Source organism: Eurytemora carolleeae, unplaced genomic scaffold (assembly GCF_000591075.1).
Source record: "Eurytemora carolleeae unplaced genomic scaffold, Eaff_2.0 scaffold169, whole genome shotgun sequence".
Lineage (NCBI taxonomy): Eukaryota > Metazoa > Arthropoda > Copepoda > Calanoida > Temoridae > Eurytemora > Eurytemora carolleeae.
The window spans coordinates 359,044-375,982 of record NW_019396316.1 but is presented as its reverse complement, the minus strand read 5'-3'; the positions used below and the strand labels follow the sequence as shown (position 1 = coordinate 375,982).

Here is a 16,939-nt window from a genome sequence, read left to right as displayed (position 1 = left end):
ATTTTGATTTTTTTTTTATTAAATTTTTGTTGCAGACTTTAAAATGGGTGGCGGGCAAGATAAGCTATGAAAAATGAAAATACTTAGTTTTCTGCTTTGTGTCCAGGGGCTTCCAGCAGACATCAAGGGGGGTCCAGGGGCACCAACAGATCCTTCTTTAGGGGCACCAACTGATTGGGACTCTGATTATGAGACCAGTACTTCATTTTTCCACCCTGAAACCACCTCCTTTAGACAATCGGATGCATTTGAGTTGCCCTTGGCTGTCAACGTTTTAAAAAATGATCAACAGGTTGAAACGACTGAAGATCTGCCGCCCCCGACTCTAAAAAATAATATTAGGTAAAAAGTTTTTTTCTCGCTTTTTAACTATTTTTTAAATTTTGTTATTTTAGTTACCTGACAATACCTGAATCTCAAGACTCAATCAAACAAACGTTTGATCTGCCAAAAACTAACAATGATCTCTTTGAAAATCCGGGAAATTCCGAGAAAAACCCGCCAAACTTTGAGTTGGGGTCGCCACATGTGTTTAGCCGGCGCCTTGGTATATCTGAAAGCCTGTCTCAAGTGAATACAGTACCTGATCTAACCTTTACTGAGGTATAAACCACTACATTTTTCTAATGTTGACAATTTAAATGGACAGTTCACTATTTCAGAAAAATTTAGATGTATTTTATTTAGGGTTTTGTTCTAACTGTTAAGAATGTTCCGTAATTAACGAGAGCTTTGTTAACGATACGAATTCTATCTCACATCGAAAGGGGGGGGGGTAAAAAACCGGTTCAATATTCTATTTGGCATTCCGGGTTTTGATGAGAACAAGATTCAACATTTAGCCTTATTTTCCACTAAAACCAACCAAGGTCGGTTTTATTTTCATTGTGCCTAACTCCTTAAGTTGAGCCTAAGATCTCGTAGCTGTCAATAACGTGACACAAGTTCTCGTCAGAGTTGGGTCTAAGATTGGGTCTCACAGCTGGGTTTAAGGAATTACGACCCGAGCCGAAGCTTTTAAATAGCGGGTTCATTGTTTTTAAACCTCCATCTGTAATTGCTAAGCATTATTTTTAAATAATTAAAAAATCTAATTTTAGGTTGTGAGATCTCCGTGTAGAATATTGACGAAACTAAATCCTAAATGGGAGAAAATTATTAATTGTGACTCATTCAGATACAGGTTAGTCAAATTTGCAAACATTTTCTTTAAAATATTTCATTAAGTGTGAATGAATTTATTAAAAAAAGTTATTGAAGTAAGTCAAATCTGGTTTATTAGCATTCGAATTCAGTGTCAAGTTATATTTTTTTGTAAAATTATTCCACTCCTCCACTTCAGAAGATCAACCCCCCCCCCCCTTGATGTTAATTATGTTTGTCTGGAGCGTCCAACATTTTTAAACTGTTATTTACTGGATTGGGTAAAATAACTGATTTTAAAGTGGGAGTGGGGGGGGGGGGGGAGTTTGGGTTACAAGTATCTAACAATTTGAAAAAATAGTTTTCCATTTGATGTCCTGGATGGAAACACATACTCCTGTTTCTATAATGAATTACTTTAAAATTAAAATTATTTTAGTGATTGTAAAAAAGACGATAAATCAGAAAGATTAAGATTTAACACAACAGCATCGTGTCCTTACCCTCTTATACCAACACAGGTAGATACTCTTTAAGGGACCCAATTTAATAAATTTGAGCTAGGTCGCTGAACTATCTACCGTCGCTGACCTATCTACCATACCATTGCTGAACTATCTACCGTCACTGAACTATCTACAGTCACTGAACTATCTACCGACACTGAACTATCTACCGTCACTGAACTATCTACCGTCACTGAACTATCTACCGTCACTGAACTGTCTACCGTCGCTGAACTATCTACCATTGCTGAACTATCTACCGTCACTGAACTATCTTCCCTCACTGAACTATCAACTGTCACTGAACTATCCACTGTCACTGAACTATCTACCGTCGCTGAACTATCCGTTGTCACTGAACAATCTACCATTGCTGAACTATCTACCGTCACTGAACTATCTACCGTCACTGAACTATCTACCGTCACTGAACTGTCTACCGTCACTGAACAGTCTACCGTCGCTGAACTATCTACAGTCACTGAACTATCTACCGTCGCTGAACTATCTACCGTTCCTTAACTATCTACCGTCGCTTGGTTGTTTGGTGAATTAATCTCTAGACTCCAGTTAGGAGCATATTAAGAATCTGCATAGAGTTTAGATTCACTGAGTAACTATTTATATCAATATTTTTACTCAAACAATGTCTCCAGCATTTCTTTGGTAAATGTTTTTAAACGTTTTATGATTTCTAGCGTATTTAACTTCTTCCGGCAAACTGAACTAAAAAACGAAAAAAATGGCTCTCAATTCCATTCTTGATCGGGAGGGCATCAGATTTAGTGGATGTGCAGTTAGACGAGTTAGTCTATGTTGACCTAATCCGGCAATATTAAACCATGTATTACTCTTTACATCATCAAAACCACAGATAATCTTAAATGTTTGTAGCATGTCGATATTGATTCTTCTGCTCTCCAGCGATTCAAGTCTCAGTTCTTGAAGTTTATCTTCATAATTTCTACCTGTCAGTCCAGATATCATATTTATGGCTCTACGTTGAACCCGTTCTAGTTTTTGTCTACAAGGACACCACTCTGAGACAGAAAACTCCAAATGGCATCTTACATATTGTTTATACAAGTTCAGGAAATTATGTCGATCTCTGAAATGGAATGCACTTGAAATTGTTCTAAGCATATAAATTGCTGTTTTAGCAGCTTCTAGGCACTGGATTGAGGGTTTTGAATCATGTGACACTTTCACTCCAATATCCTTCTCTATTTTGACCTCAGATAACTTAACTTCGTTCAAAAAGTATTCATATTTGGGATTATTATGTCCAACATGAAGAATCTTGCATTTAGCAACATTAAATGACATTCCCCATAATGAACTATCTACCGCACTGACCTACCTACCTTCTGCCGGAGAGTTTACATCTATAGAACATTGAAAAAACCATAAATTACTTGTAAACATGGTTGAACCGTCTCTTGAGCTAGTTTAAATTCATTAAATCCGGTCCAACATACAGTTTGAAGTATTTGTTACTTAATTGATATGTTTGTTTGAAACAAAAGCTATTACAACTACATTACAGGGTGATCCAAAAAAATGTGGTTTAGGGTTTAAGGTTTTTAAATCATGTTTAAGATTTAAAAAAGGAGCCCTGGGTATAGTTTCAATTCTAGCGGTCTAATAAGTAACTTTTTGTTAACCGAACGATTCATTTAGAAAATTATTGATTAAATTGTATTACCCTGAAATATAGAAGTTGTCACTGTGGGTGGATTTCAAGATCAAGAATGATAAGTTAGCGCTTCAAACTCGTAAGGTTTTACCTCTATAAACTTTTCTAGGATTCTAACTCCTATTTTGGAGAGATCGACGAGTGTGCGCTTTCTTGTCAGAGCCCAATCCTCACCCAGGAGCAGTACACCAGAATTAGGTAGAAGCACCATTTAATTCCTTGATTTTTTAGACATGCATTGTACATAATTTTTTTTTTTAAACGATCAAAGTTTCTGCCATTTAAGGTATAAGTAACCATTTCTATTTCTTACTTTTTTAATTTTAAATTGGTTTTTGTAATTTATCAAATCGAATGTGTTATTTTTTAGGACGTTCATCGGCATTGCGGGGACAATTTGCTTAGGAAAATATTATCTTCCTAACTATATTTAAGCAACTGTTAGGACATTGATTGTTATTTGGCGCAATTTTTAACCAAATAATTATTTTAAGATAATAATTGAAATTTAGTGAGTACACTGTTTGCCATCTCAACATTTCTAATTGATTGGGTTGGAGCCAACAAGGAACCAATACATTTTAAACTAAACTTATCAAATAAGCGTCATAATGGTAATAGCGCCTCCACTGTAATGGGGCTAATTTATGAACTAAGCAGCGCCACTGTTGTAATGTGGCCAATTTATGAAGTAGGCAGCGCTGCTGTTGTTATGCGGCCAATTTATGAACTAAGCAGCGTCGATAAATGCGGCCAATTTATTAAATAAGCTGCATCATTTCTGTAATGTGACCAATTGATGCTGCGATGCGGTCAATTAATGAACTAAATCTTATCGGATGTATTATATATATTATCGGATGTAAATGTAAAATGTGTTTGGTTAGTATCCTGCTGTAGCAATATTTTATATTAATATTTGCTGTTTCCTCACTACACTAGGCTGGCTGGCGCAGTTAGGTAAACATTTCCTAATTAAATTGTTGTAAATAAAGTACGTAAATTTTACGTTAACCTTTTCTCTAAATATATATTGGGCTTGTATAGTGTACACTGAGTACAGGGGCGTAGTCAGGAAATTTTCCACGGGGGAGGAGCTCAGCACCTGTTTTGGACCCCCTGAAATCCATAGATTTCATTTGTCTAGGGGGGCTATGCTAAGCCCCATAGCCCCCTTTGACTACGCCTTTGACCAGATATTGCGCTGCTTTTGCGGGAAGTATGCGCATTTCCGGGCAAAACTAGAGGTGCATCTGCAACAACAAAAAAATTCTTTAAAAACTTTTTACTATGTGGAAATCTCTGATCTATATCGTTACCATCCAGCATTATAAGTTTTGTCAACGTACTGTTTCCATTTTTTAGAACCCCTATTGGGAGCTATAAATACAACATTGTACAAAAACTTAAGACACCATTGTTCAGGTGCTAAAGACGACATTGTTCAGGTGCTAAAGACGACATTGTGTGCCGAAAAGACGGAGTACTGAGACTAGCGGAGCCTGGGTCAGGGGAGAATTTATCCTGTGTAGTTGTCTTCATTCTAGTAAGTCAGATAGAATTTTTTAAACCTATTAAGGGACTGTTGGCGGAATTTGAAGTGAACCTCTTTAAAGTGAGTTGTGTACTCAATTCACAAGTGTCATTTACGTTTTCTGATTACCTTAGTCAGCAAGTTTTTCGTTATTGCCACCTATTCAAATTTTGGATACAGTTCCGTTTACAGAAGAAGGTTGTTAAACAAATTTCTTGCATAGTCCCCTTTAAAAAAAATGTTTCAGGAATATTATTTTTCACATGCTTAACACCTGAGTCTCAAGTTTTTCGTTATCGCCACCCTTGGAAATTTCAGATAAAGTCTCTTTTATAAAAGAAGGGTGATTAAAATTTTCGTGTACAGCAAGGATTTAATGCAAGGAAAGTTATTTCAGAGGTGTACGCATCTTTCGTACTGCAGTGTACTGACTCTGGGCGGTAATGTTAACACAAGACGGATGTCGAAGTCTGATATGGGATCCATTTTTCACATAAGAAAATCAATGAAGTATTCTGGACATATGAAACTTTTATGTAAATTATCAAAATTCAATGCTTTTAACCTCGTCGGATACTAAACGAACACTGATGCATCTATTCTTGTTTACAAATTCCGACCAGAAAGAACTGGTTTCAATATGTACGCAGAGTATACGCAACTGCAATTAACTTTCCTTGCATTACATTCTTGGTGTACAGTCCCTTTAAACTTAAAACTGTTGTAGGTATATTATTTCTCCCTGGCGGGTGGTGTATGGTTAATAATCCTAACCTACACCTGGGCCGTTTTCTTCACATGCAACTCAAAGGTAAACAACAACAATATTTTTGGGGATTTTTTGGAGAGGTCGGCCATCTTGTTTGATCCGTATTTTATAGGTTTTTTACCCGCATATATCTTATAAGTTGAAGTTAGACCAATACAAATTTTTATTACACAGGGCAAAATGTTGCCCGATTTTTGAGATAAATAAATATTTATTGTATACTACACAGATATGTAACTTCGGTCAGAGTCAATCTTTTTCATAGTTCATAGTCAAATAAAACAAAATTCTAATTTTTATATAGCCTTATGTGATTTTTGAGCCAAAAACTTTAACGTTTAAAAAATGGAGCATAAAATTTTGAATAACACATAAAATATCATTTTTTAAAATAATTATTTCTTGTGGAAAGAAGATGAAGTATTGAAACATTTATTAAAAATTTGTAAATAATTTGTAGCTTTCATTCACGGATATTCAAACTAAAGGTAACTATACTATCGTTTAATATCAAATGATCAAACTTTAATTTTGTTTGAAAATTTGGTGTTAAAACCACAGAATTAATAAAGTAGGTGTTAGTTCTTCATTTTTGTTTGAAATATAGTATTGGTTTGGTTGACATCTTCGGATCTAACGATGTAATAAACATCAAAATGAATAATAAAATATAAAAAAGATTAATAATGAAATATAACAAACTAGAAAAAGTAAAAATCCCGGCAATAACTTTTTCGCACTTTTAATTGTATTTTTGTTCATCCTTTTAAGATATCATTCTCAACATATGAAGTTGTGGGTTCCTTTAAATTATTTAAAATTAGCTGAAGTGCCCGACGTTGCCCGTGGAAAAAAATTTGAAATTTTTTTTAGCCTATGTTACTCGGGAATGCCCCTTGGTTCCCCTTGGTCCAGCCGTTTGGCCGGCTATAGGGAACATTTATACGAATGTCTGTTTTATTATATAGATTTATTTGAAACATATTTGGAGGTTCTGATTGAACCTAAACCTACGTACATCCACCGGGAGGGGGGGGGGAGATGGGTTATAAAAGAAATATCAAATATCCTGTAAAACAATATTTAACGTATTTCTAGGTAAAGGATCTGATCGAACCTAAAACTGCGTACTTCCACATGGCGGCCTGGTCTTTCCCTGCTGTTCTTACAATTATTATCATGGCCATGAATCAAGTAGAGGCCAGCAGTATATACGGTTAGTACCTTTTCCTCCTGTTCTTACAATTATTATCATGGCCATGAATCAAGTAGAGGCCAGCAGTATATACGGTTAGTTCCTTTTCCTCATGTTCTTACAATTATTAAGACATTTGATGATACTAAACTTAATTTTTTCTTTCGAGGAAAAAAGTCCTTTTCATGTTTATGATGCAAAAATTACCGAAAATCATTTAAAGATTCCCCCTGTGGAAAATTTTAAAAAGCCGTGGTTCATCTATTTGAAATATACACAATAACTCATTTTTAATCAGGATCACAAACCAGGATTATTTTGAAATTATTCTAGCACTTTTATCTACCATTTTTTTATTCTGTGACATTTCTTAAGACTAAGAAAGGCCCAGCTCTACATGCATCCTTATTAGAATTATTGATATCTCAGCATATTTTTTACATAGTTGAAAAATCCCTATTTCAACCCGTTTTGTTTAGGTATATGTTATATTGGATATGAAACAATCTCGACTCGAATTATTTTCCTCATTCTTCCGTACTCAATATTTCTTCTCATCAGTGGTTACTACAGGTAGGTCATCATATCATTACTTGGTCAGGGATGAAAACCAAAAAAGCAAAATTAAAAATTTGAAAATTAGAATTAAAATCGGAAAACAGATGGATACAGAACATGTGAAACAAATGGAAAATACAGGAAAAGTCAAATCAACAACAAAATGTCTAAATGGAAATCAGAATGGAACGAAGACGTAAAAAATACTAGAAAATGTATCCACAATATTCCATAATCAGTTCAACTACCTTACATAGCCGGTCTGTCCCTTTAAGTAATCTTAGCATAATATGAACTTAATATTCGTTTTTATTTTGGCAAAACACATTTAAAACAGTGAGGAGGTATCTAATCCAGTATTTCTTGTATTGTAGTGTACGATGTTTAATATTTCTGTGTGGAGTTTATCTAACCCCAGATTTCCTGTCGGAGAGGGAGAGTGCTAAAGTGCAATCAACATTATTTAGGTTTGTACTTCAGATGTTAATTATTTTTCCTATGTACAAAGATAATTTTTAAAGTATTGTTCAAAAAAAATATATCTGGGGTTGGGATGAATCATTTTTTTATAATATAAGTGTTTTTTTCTTTTAATTAATCTTTTTTATAAAAAGAATTTGATAGAAACCACTCAAAATTGTTGTTCTTTTAGAATTGGGTCGTTTTCTGTGTTGACCGGAGTATGTATTCTTGCCTCCTTCTTGTGTCAGATTTATGAATTCTTAAACAAGGATATTTGGAATTCAAGTCTTCAGGACCTAGTCCTCTGCAACATCAAGAACCAGGTTCAGTCATCTATTCATTTATTCATTCATCCTGCCTTATATACATTCAAGTCTTCAGGACCTAGTCCTCTGCAATATCAAGAACCAGGTTCAGTCATCTATTCATTTATTCATTCATCCTGCCTTATATACATTCAAGTCTTCAGGACCTAGTCCTCTGCAATATCAAGAACCAGGTTCAGTCATTTATTCATTTATTCATTCATCCTGCCTTATATTCATTCATCCTGCCTTATATACATCCTTCCTTTCTTTCTTACATACATTCATCCTTTATTATTTTTATGCATTCATTTATCCTTTAATATCTTCATCCTGTTATGCCTGTATCCATTCTTTCATCCTACATTTCATTCATTTATTTATTTATTCATTTTTCAATCAATAATTATTTCATTCATTATTCCTTTTCTTCCGTCGAATATTCATCCTTTCTTTTTATATGATAACGTATTTATTTATTATGAATTTAATCTTCGTCATATGTCAGCGTCTGTGTTGTCGTACCTGTCGGACTATCCCCATTCGACAGTAATTACGAAATAAGATTTAAATATCTTACTTTTGGTTCAAAAATCATTAATTTGATTTTAAGTTTTGAAAAATTATCTTGATTTAAAAATACTCATGAAATTTAATTTGATTGATTGATATATTAGGAGAAATCTCTGCTCCCTGGTCCCCCTGCAGTGGATAAGGAGTGTAAGATGGCGGATTCACCAAACCAAACCATCCTCGAGGTTCAACTCCTCTGCATGTTCGGGGCCGGCATTCTCTCCAGCAGCTGGGTTTATACCAAGGTATCATATTTTAGGATAAGGTTATTTTGGAAAACTGCAAAACTTCTAAAAATGAACATTACTATTCTAATCTTTTTCCTGTTTTCTGAAAATCTGGACCCAGCTCTTTTCTTTTACAATTTTTATTCTTCTTTCTTTAAAAGCCCTTGTTCAGGAATACTTGAACATATAATCCATTGTTAAGTAATACTTGAACATATAATCCTTGAACAATCAACATTCAACATGTAATGGTTTGTTCAATAATCCTTGAAAAAGAAATCCCTTCTTCAGTAAACCTTGAACATAGAATCCCTTGTTCAGGATCCTTGAAAATATAATCCATTCTTAGGTATCCTTGAACATGTAATCATTTGTGCAGAATTCCTTTATAATTTAATGCATTCTTCGGTAACCCTTTTTTCAGTGATCTTCAAACATGTAATTCCTTGTTCATGAATCCTTTAATATGTAATACCTTGTTCAGTAATTCTTAAGCAATAAAATCCCTTGTTCAGTATAATTCTGAAAATATAATCCAATGTGATTGTTCAGGAATCTTTAAACAGCTGGCGTATATTCTTCCATCAGCTATGTACCCGGCAGAAATCTCAACGACCGCTGAGACTCAAGAAACATGAAATGATTGCTCAAGGAAAACTAAAATCAAAATTAGACATTGATTATATAATATATATGGAGCTTTGATGTATCTTTTGCTTGTTTTTGTTTTTATTTTAAAAGTTGTTTAGAGATTTTTAACCTATTTTTTCAAATTTCCGATGGTGATTTTTTTTCACAGCATTTAGCAAACGACGGGAACTTCAAGACCATGGTAGGCTCTCCCTGACCCTACAATCTGCACATGTTGACCCATTAGGTAGGTCATTACTCATTTCACCTTGTCGAAAATGTTTTCCCGGGGCGTTTTCATTTCATTTCATTCATTTCATATTTTTATTCAACAACAAAGCATGAGATATTACAAATAAGCAATCACAATTTACTATGCAGTTTGGACCCGCCTAACCAGGGTTGGTTGTTTTGAGTGGTTGGCCCGAAGTTGATTAACGATAAAAGTAAAAGTAAATTTTCCAAATGAAAATCGCATCTAAATAAAATGCCAATTTCCTATAAATAAGGAAATATTTAGTTGATCTTATTGTGTTTAATGTTGAAAATAATCAAAAATAAAAATAAGAATATCTCAATCATCCTTGATTATACTAAGCTAGCTATGAAAGGTGTACTTGTGATCGGAGGACCACTTGAAAAGACGACTACAGTCCTATTAATTATTAATGATGTGTTGAGGTATGAACCTGGAGCTAGGTGAGGAGAGTAGTGGAGAGATAAGTTCTAACTGGGCTGCTGCTCTACCCTATCTAGTTCAACGCCGAGGAGGTAGATGTGGCGCCGAGCAGCTGGGATTAGGACGCAGGAACTCACAAGAATCTTTGAACAGTAATTTCAGTCAATCTGTTAGTATTGCGGCCAGTGTGCAGAGTTCCAGGTAATCAATGGCTACATTATTATTTGGGGGGGGGGGGGGAAATATGCGAAAACAGGGAAAAATGAAAATTGGACAATGGTCATTAACTTCCCTTTTTGATACTAAACACCTAAAAATGCATTCATTTTTCCCTTACATCTTTTTATTTTTCTCAGATAATAGTTTAACCCTATTCAGACTATTTACCTAAAGCAGACTATTTTCTTATTGTGATACAAATCTATAAAGAATGATAAAAAGAATTAGAAAGCCCTTGGGCACCACTTTAATAATCTGCGAAAAAATTTGCAAATTTAACATTTTATATATTAGTTGCAAAATCAAGTTTTTTAGCTAAAAATTTGCGGACTATAATAAATTATACATGTTTGTAAAGTCCTTTACCCAATAAACAATATTTTCCCAAGAAAGGGTACTGGGGTTCCAGCAAATTTTCATTTTATTTCCAATTGTTGACTCAAGTGTAGTGTAGTGTTGTAACAGATGAAGTTAATTGTCTTCATTATTATAATTTATCATTTTCAGCATCATAATATTTTGAAACTGATGGATTATCATTCTTAGTGTTGAGCACTTTAATTAATTAGTATCAAAATGAATACAGGAGGGGGGGGGGGAGGATTTTTGTAGATTTGAGGGATAAATAAAAAATTGGATATCAAAAAAGAAGTTTTCATTTATTTTGATTTTTATTTATTTACGCCTAAAAATTGTTCAGTTTTCAAATTTAACGAACCCCGAAAAAAATACCAAACTTATGGGGATGAAAAATTATTTTCAAACGGGGGGAGGGCGAAAGGGGGTGATTTTTCAAGAAAATATACACAAACGAAAAACAATACATTTTAATTAATTTTAGATTTGGTTGGTGGGATAGAAAACAGTCAGGGGATACTCAGAGTATACAGAGATCAGATCTAGACAGGTACATTCAGCTGTTTGATCGATTGATCAGTTGATTGATTGATCGGTTGATCGATTGATTGGTTGATCTATTGATCGGTTGATCGATTGATTGATAAATCGATGGATAGATGGATCGGACGATCGATGGATCGAACGATTGATGGATCGAACGATCGATGGATGGAATGGTTGATTGATTGATAATATAATAGATGATTTATGAATTAAGAAATAGGTATCTAATTTATGAACAATTAATAGATTAGTTGATTGAAAGATCGTTTAATTGGATGATGGTTTGAATGACTTCTTGAATGATTGATTGTTTGATAGATAAAAATGATAAATAAACAATAAATTTATTGATTTATTAGTAATTGATAATTAATTGTTTTAACAAATTGCATTAAAAAATTGGTAAATATCTTGATCACTAAATCGATTGATTAATTCATTTAATTAATTAATGGATATAAAGTTAATGAATTGATTGATTTGTTTGTCTTTTTAACTTAACTAATGAATAAAATAAATTGAACAAATAAATAATTATATGAGAAATAGGTTGCAATCCATTTACGACGACTCAGTGCGGAAAACCAAAAGGAAGAGTAAACGAGATTTCTTTAAATCTCATGCAATGAAAGTCCGGCCTTGGAGTAGACTTAGCAGGTCATTTATACTTCATTCCTTCATTCATTCAATATTTTAGTAATAAAATTTGTCACAATTTTCTTAATAATTTAAAAAGCCAATTAGATAGCCAGATAGCAAATTACGACTACTGATGGGTTATATATTCAAAGATATGCAAAGAAATTAATTTAATCTAAAAGATACAGATATGGAAAATATATTTCCAGGATGGATTTAGAGAATATATTTCCAGGATGGATATCTATATATAAAGTTTTAATCTCTGTCTGTCTGTCTATCTATCTGTCTTTCTGTCTGTCCGTTTTTTTGTTCGAACATAATTCGGAAACCCGTGGATCGATTTGCCTCAAATTCTGATTGGGGAACTCGGGAGACCAACAGGAATGTTCTTATTTTGGTTTTAAGAGTCTAAGTTGAGTGGGTCGACTTTAATAGCGAAAATTTAGTTTCCCGGTGAAGTAGTTCGGGGAAACAGCCGGAGTAACTTTTAGTAACCTGGGCAGCGCTGGGTTCTCAACCTAGTAGAGAATATATTTCAAGGATGAATATATCACTCTGGGCCGTAGTAAATTTGAATTCGAACAGGACCTGCCCAGTTTGTACCGGCCTGCCAGATAACAGCGTGTACTGACCCGATCCTATGGTATATTCTGTAAAGCACGTCGCCCTAACCAGACTAACATACGACAGGGGTCAATTTTCTTGGCATAGTCCTGTCGGAGGGCTAACTACGACAACTCCCATGGTGCGTTCAGACTTTTTACAGTACCCGGCCTAATCCTAGGCCTATTTGACCGACCCCAATGGCTTAGTCCACCGTGATAGAGAATATATTTCAAGAATAGATATAGAGAATATATTTAAAGGATGGATTTAGAGAAAAAATTTCCAGGATGGATTATTGGATATAGTTAAACTGGCAGAATAATCCTTGATAATATTGTAGGCGTGGTAGTACAGGGAGTAGGCGGGATAGCAGTTACACCAGAAATTCTGAATCATCAATGAACTCACAGGAATTTAATCGACTCATTTTAAACAGAATATAATTCATGAAATTGATTTATTTGTGATGTATATTTGAATCTATTGATATCATCTAAACCCATATAACTGTGAGGAAGGGAGACGACTGTAACATTCACGTTACGGTTTTTAATACTCCAATAAACATAAAGAGCACCGTGCAGTGTATAAAGTCCCATTTCTCTCAACTAGTGGATTTCTAAGTTTGTTACCAATAAAACATTAAAATGTCGCTTTCAAATTACACAATATTACGGGTCTCTTGTAATGAAGTTTCACGTATTTTAATATTTTTTTATATGTAAGTCATGAAAAAATTGCCCCTGAAACATTAAGATAAGATTGTATTAATAAAGAAATGAGTTTTAAATGCATTCACATCGAATTCTCAAATAATTGCTAAAATGTCGTCCTCTTTAGTTGTAATTTATGAAAAATTGACCATATTGCAAGGCTGTAATCGATAATAAATGAGTGTTAAATGTATTCAGATATTACCGGCCATAACGCTGGACCCTGCCAAGCTAGTTGGTAAGCACCGTAGGTCCGAATACAGTTTACCCGAACCCGGTAAAAGTACGGACTTTGGTAAACGGCCAGCCGTAGGTCCAGACCCAGGAGATCCCGTTTATAGAGAACTGGAGGAGAAACTCTTCAAGCTGGCTCATAACAGTCGAGACAGTTCTCTTATGGGTAAATCAGCTGGTGGAGATGGTAATCTAGCTACTGGAGATGGTATAGAATCTGCCACCATCTCCAGATCTATCCAAACCTCCCTCACGGACCTCTCAAAGATCGGACAACGCGTGTACACGACCTCGACCGGAACCCAGATGACCCCTGAGACCCGGCGCATTAAACCGGTTTCCACCGCAACAACAACAGAAACAAGTACTGATCTGAGCAGTACTCCTCTCCACCATATTGAGGCTAATATTGTGAACGTTAAGGTGGTGGCACCAAGCTCCGAGGATTCTAGTATACCAAGCAGTTATGAAAAGGTAAACAAAAATATTTATGGGGATTAAATTTTAATACAGGGGGACTCATAAAACTATGAAATAGGAAGACGACTTTTTGTCTTGATTTTTGTAAGTCCAATAAACACGAAACTCAGAACAGAGTTTAAGTTGAGTTTTAAGTTTCTGGTTCAACTGAATTTTATCTTGTTTCTTAAAATTATAGAAATAAGCTTCATATTTGATTCTCTGAATTCATAAGTATATTTTTCAAAAGCTTTTTTTTTGGGAAGTTCTCCCAACCCCTCCCCCTATATCTTTCCTTTGCAAAACATATTTAGTCCTGAAAAACAAGTCATTTTTGACGAAAGTATTTCTTTAAAATTTATATTAAAACATTTTTTAATTGGTAATTTTTTAAGGATTTTAAGATGAAGAAGTTTAGTTCAAGAGGGAAGGAAAATATAGAAATAATTCCATCTCCTCCAATTCAAGGTAGGAATAGGGATAGTTTGTTTGGTCGGCAATGTGATTGGTTGATTGGTTTGTTAGGTTATTTATGTGCTTGGTTTGATGTTTGTTAGGTTACTGATGTGTTTGGTGGGTGGATTGGTTGTTGAGCTATCTATAGTGCTTAGTTGTTTTAAATCATCTATGTTGTTGGTTTTTTGATTTTCTATGTGATTAGTTCTTAAATCATCTATGTGCTTGGTTGTTTTATTAGTTGTTAAGTTATAAATGTAGTTGGTTGGATAATTGGTTGTTATTTATGTGCTTTGTTGGTTGATGTTGCTTCAACGTTTTCATAAAACGTTTGTTAACATTTTTCAAAATTGTTCTTTGTTTTAGATGTTGAGACTGATTTAAACCTTGATGATATTCCTGCATTGAAACAGGTTTCTGGTCCTCTTATCCGTCCCAGGGAACACTACAGGTTCAACCAGTTCAATTTATAATATTATTGTATATACAACTTGGATTTAAACCTTGATGATATTCCTGCATTGAAACAGGTTTCTCTAGGTCCTCTTATCCGTCCCAGGGAACACTACAGGTTCAACCAGTTCAATTATTATTGTATATACAACTTGGATTTAAACCTTGATGATATTCCTGCATTGAAACAGGTTTCTCTAGGTCCTCTTATCCGTCCCAGGGAACACTACAGGTTCAACCAGTTCAATTTATAATATTATTTTATATACAACTTGGATTTAAACCTTGATGATATTCCTGCATTGAAACAGGTTTCTATAGGTCCTCTTATCCGTCCCAGGGAACATTACAGGTTCAAATAGTTCAATTTATAATATTATTGTATATACGACTTGGATTTAAACCTTTATGATATTCCTGCATTGAAACAGGTTTCTCTAGGTTCTCGTATCCGTCCCAGGGAACATTACAGGTTCAAATAGTTCAATTTATAATATTATTATTGTATATACAACTTGGATTTAAACCTTGATGATATTCCTGCATTGAAACAGGTTTCTCTAGGTCCTCTTATCCGTCCTAGGGAACACTACAGGTTCAATCAGTAGAATTAATGAAATTATTAAAACATATTAAACTCGAAGTTGAGTATTTTCTCAACTTAACACACAGAATTAGACTTAAAGGAATTGGTTTCAGTGCTTTTTTCTCTAAATTCTTGGTCCTAAGCAGATTTTCTAGTTTTTCAAAAATCTCTACTATTTTCAAGACATAAACATAAACCTTCAGACATCAACGTTGAAAGAGTTCTAGGTCCAATAGATTTATAACTTTGGTTTATCCTATATCCCCCTGTAATTTTTACAATTTTTACAATTGCTTCCATTTAAATAAGGATTTTTATTAAAATCCTATGTTTCGTTTGATGTATATTTATAACTTTTAATAAAATACAGAATTTCTTTCTTTTATTTATTTTATTTTAGGGGGCGTCGAGGTGCAATAGTTGAGAAGCTGTCCCCTAAAGGAGGAATTGAAGAGGGAGATACGACGTCATCCTAGGGGGTCGTTGACTACTCCCCCTCCCCCTCACGTCATCCTAAGGGGTCGTGGCCTACTGCCCCCCCCCCTCCCTCCCACTTCATATTTCTCAAATCTACTGTTTACATAATACTCAAAAACCCTTAAAAGTAAATTTGTCAGGATCAGCTGAAAACCGACCAAGGGGTCAAAAAAATGTTTATCAATCAACAAAAAAGTATTAATTGTCTTGGTAAAAATAATATTGAGGAAAAAATTGAATATATAACGTACCTTCATTTTAGAGTATAAAAGAGACATACTATATATATATATACTATACTATATATACTATACTATATATACTATACTATATATACTATATATATATACTATATATATATACCATACTATATATACTATATATATATACTATACTATATAAAAGGATGCTTCTCTTCTGATATTTTCGCATATGGTATTTAGTTAAACATCTACGGAATATGTGGACAGATGGAATCGTAATTTTGACACCAAAATATTTTTCAATGACTTTTAAAGCTACAAAAGCTATGAATGTGTAGTGTTATTAAAATAAGTTAACATTTTATGTCGTCTTCAATACTTTAGAGATTTAGTAAGAAAATACATCTAAAAAAAGTTGTTCTGTATTTTGTTGCTAATTTGTGATATTTCGGGCATTTTTTTAATCAATCAATATTTTCCATCAGTATTTTGCCCCCCAAACATTTAAAAAATGCGCAATTTAATTTGTCTTCCAATTTTAAAATGAAACCCTTGAACGGTGAATTGTCTTCCTAATTATACATGAAACAAACATACACTCAGTATTTTCGTAATTTCAATTTGTTGTTTTTTACTTTTGCAAAATTTGTATCGTTTACAGTAAATAAATTTGTAATGGCTAAATTAACCTTGAAATTTATAATTCCAAAA

The 16,939-nt window shown here is 33.9% G+C and overlaps 1 protein-coding gene across 1 annotated transcript; it reads left to right on the top strand.

Annotated features, from left to right (window-relative positions):
- Positions 1–18: 18 nt before the first annotated feature.
- LOC111700780 (protein smoothened) lies at positions 19–16,291 on the top strand. The gene is made up of 26 exons (XM_023471819.1): positions 19–342; positions 396–603; positions 1,101–1,183; positions 1,583–1,664; positions 3,455–3,543; positions 3,716–3,750; positions 3,858–3,913; positions 4,233–4,305; positions 4,794–4,891; positions 5,607–5,690; positions 6,747–6,864; positions 7,323–7,416; positions 7,776–7,868; positions 8,054–8,186; positions 8,846–8,986; positions 9,521–9,620; positions 9,768–9,845; positions 10,280–10,478; positions 11,338–11,403; positions 11,949–12,056; positions 12,988–13,057; positions 13,559–14,068; positions 14,449–14,521; positions 14,876–14,960; positions 15,404–15,434; positions 15,949–16,291. Exons 1-26 carry the CDS (start codon positions 74–76, stop codon positions 15,970–15,972), a joined length of 3,000 nt encoding a protein of 999 aa, XP_023327587.1. The 5' UTR covers positions 19–73; the 3' UTR covers positions 15,973–16,291.
- The last annotated feature ends 648 nt before the right edge of the window (positions 16,292–16,939 follow it).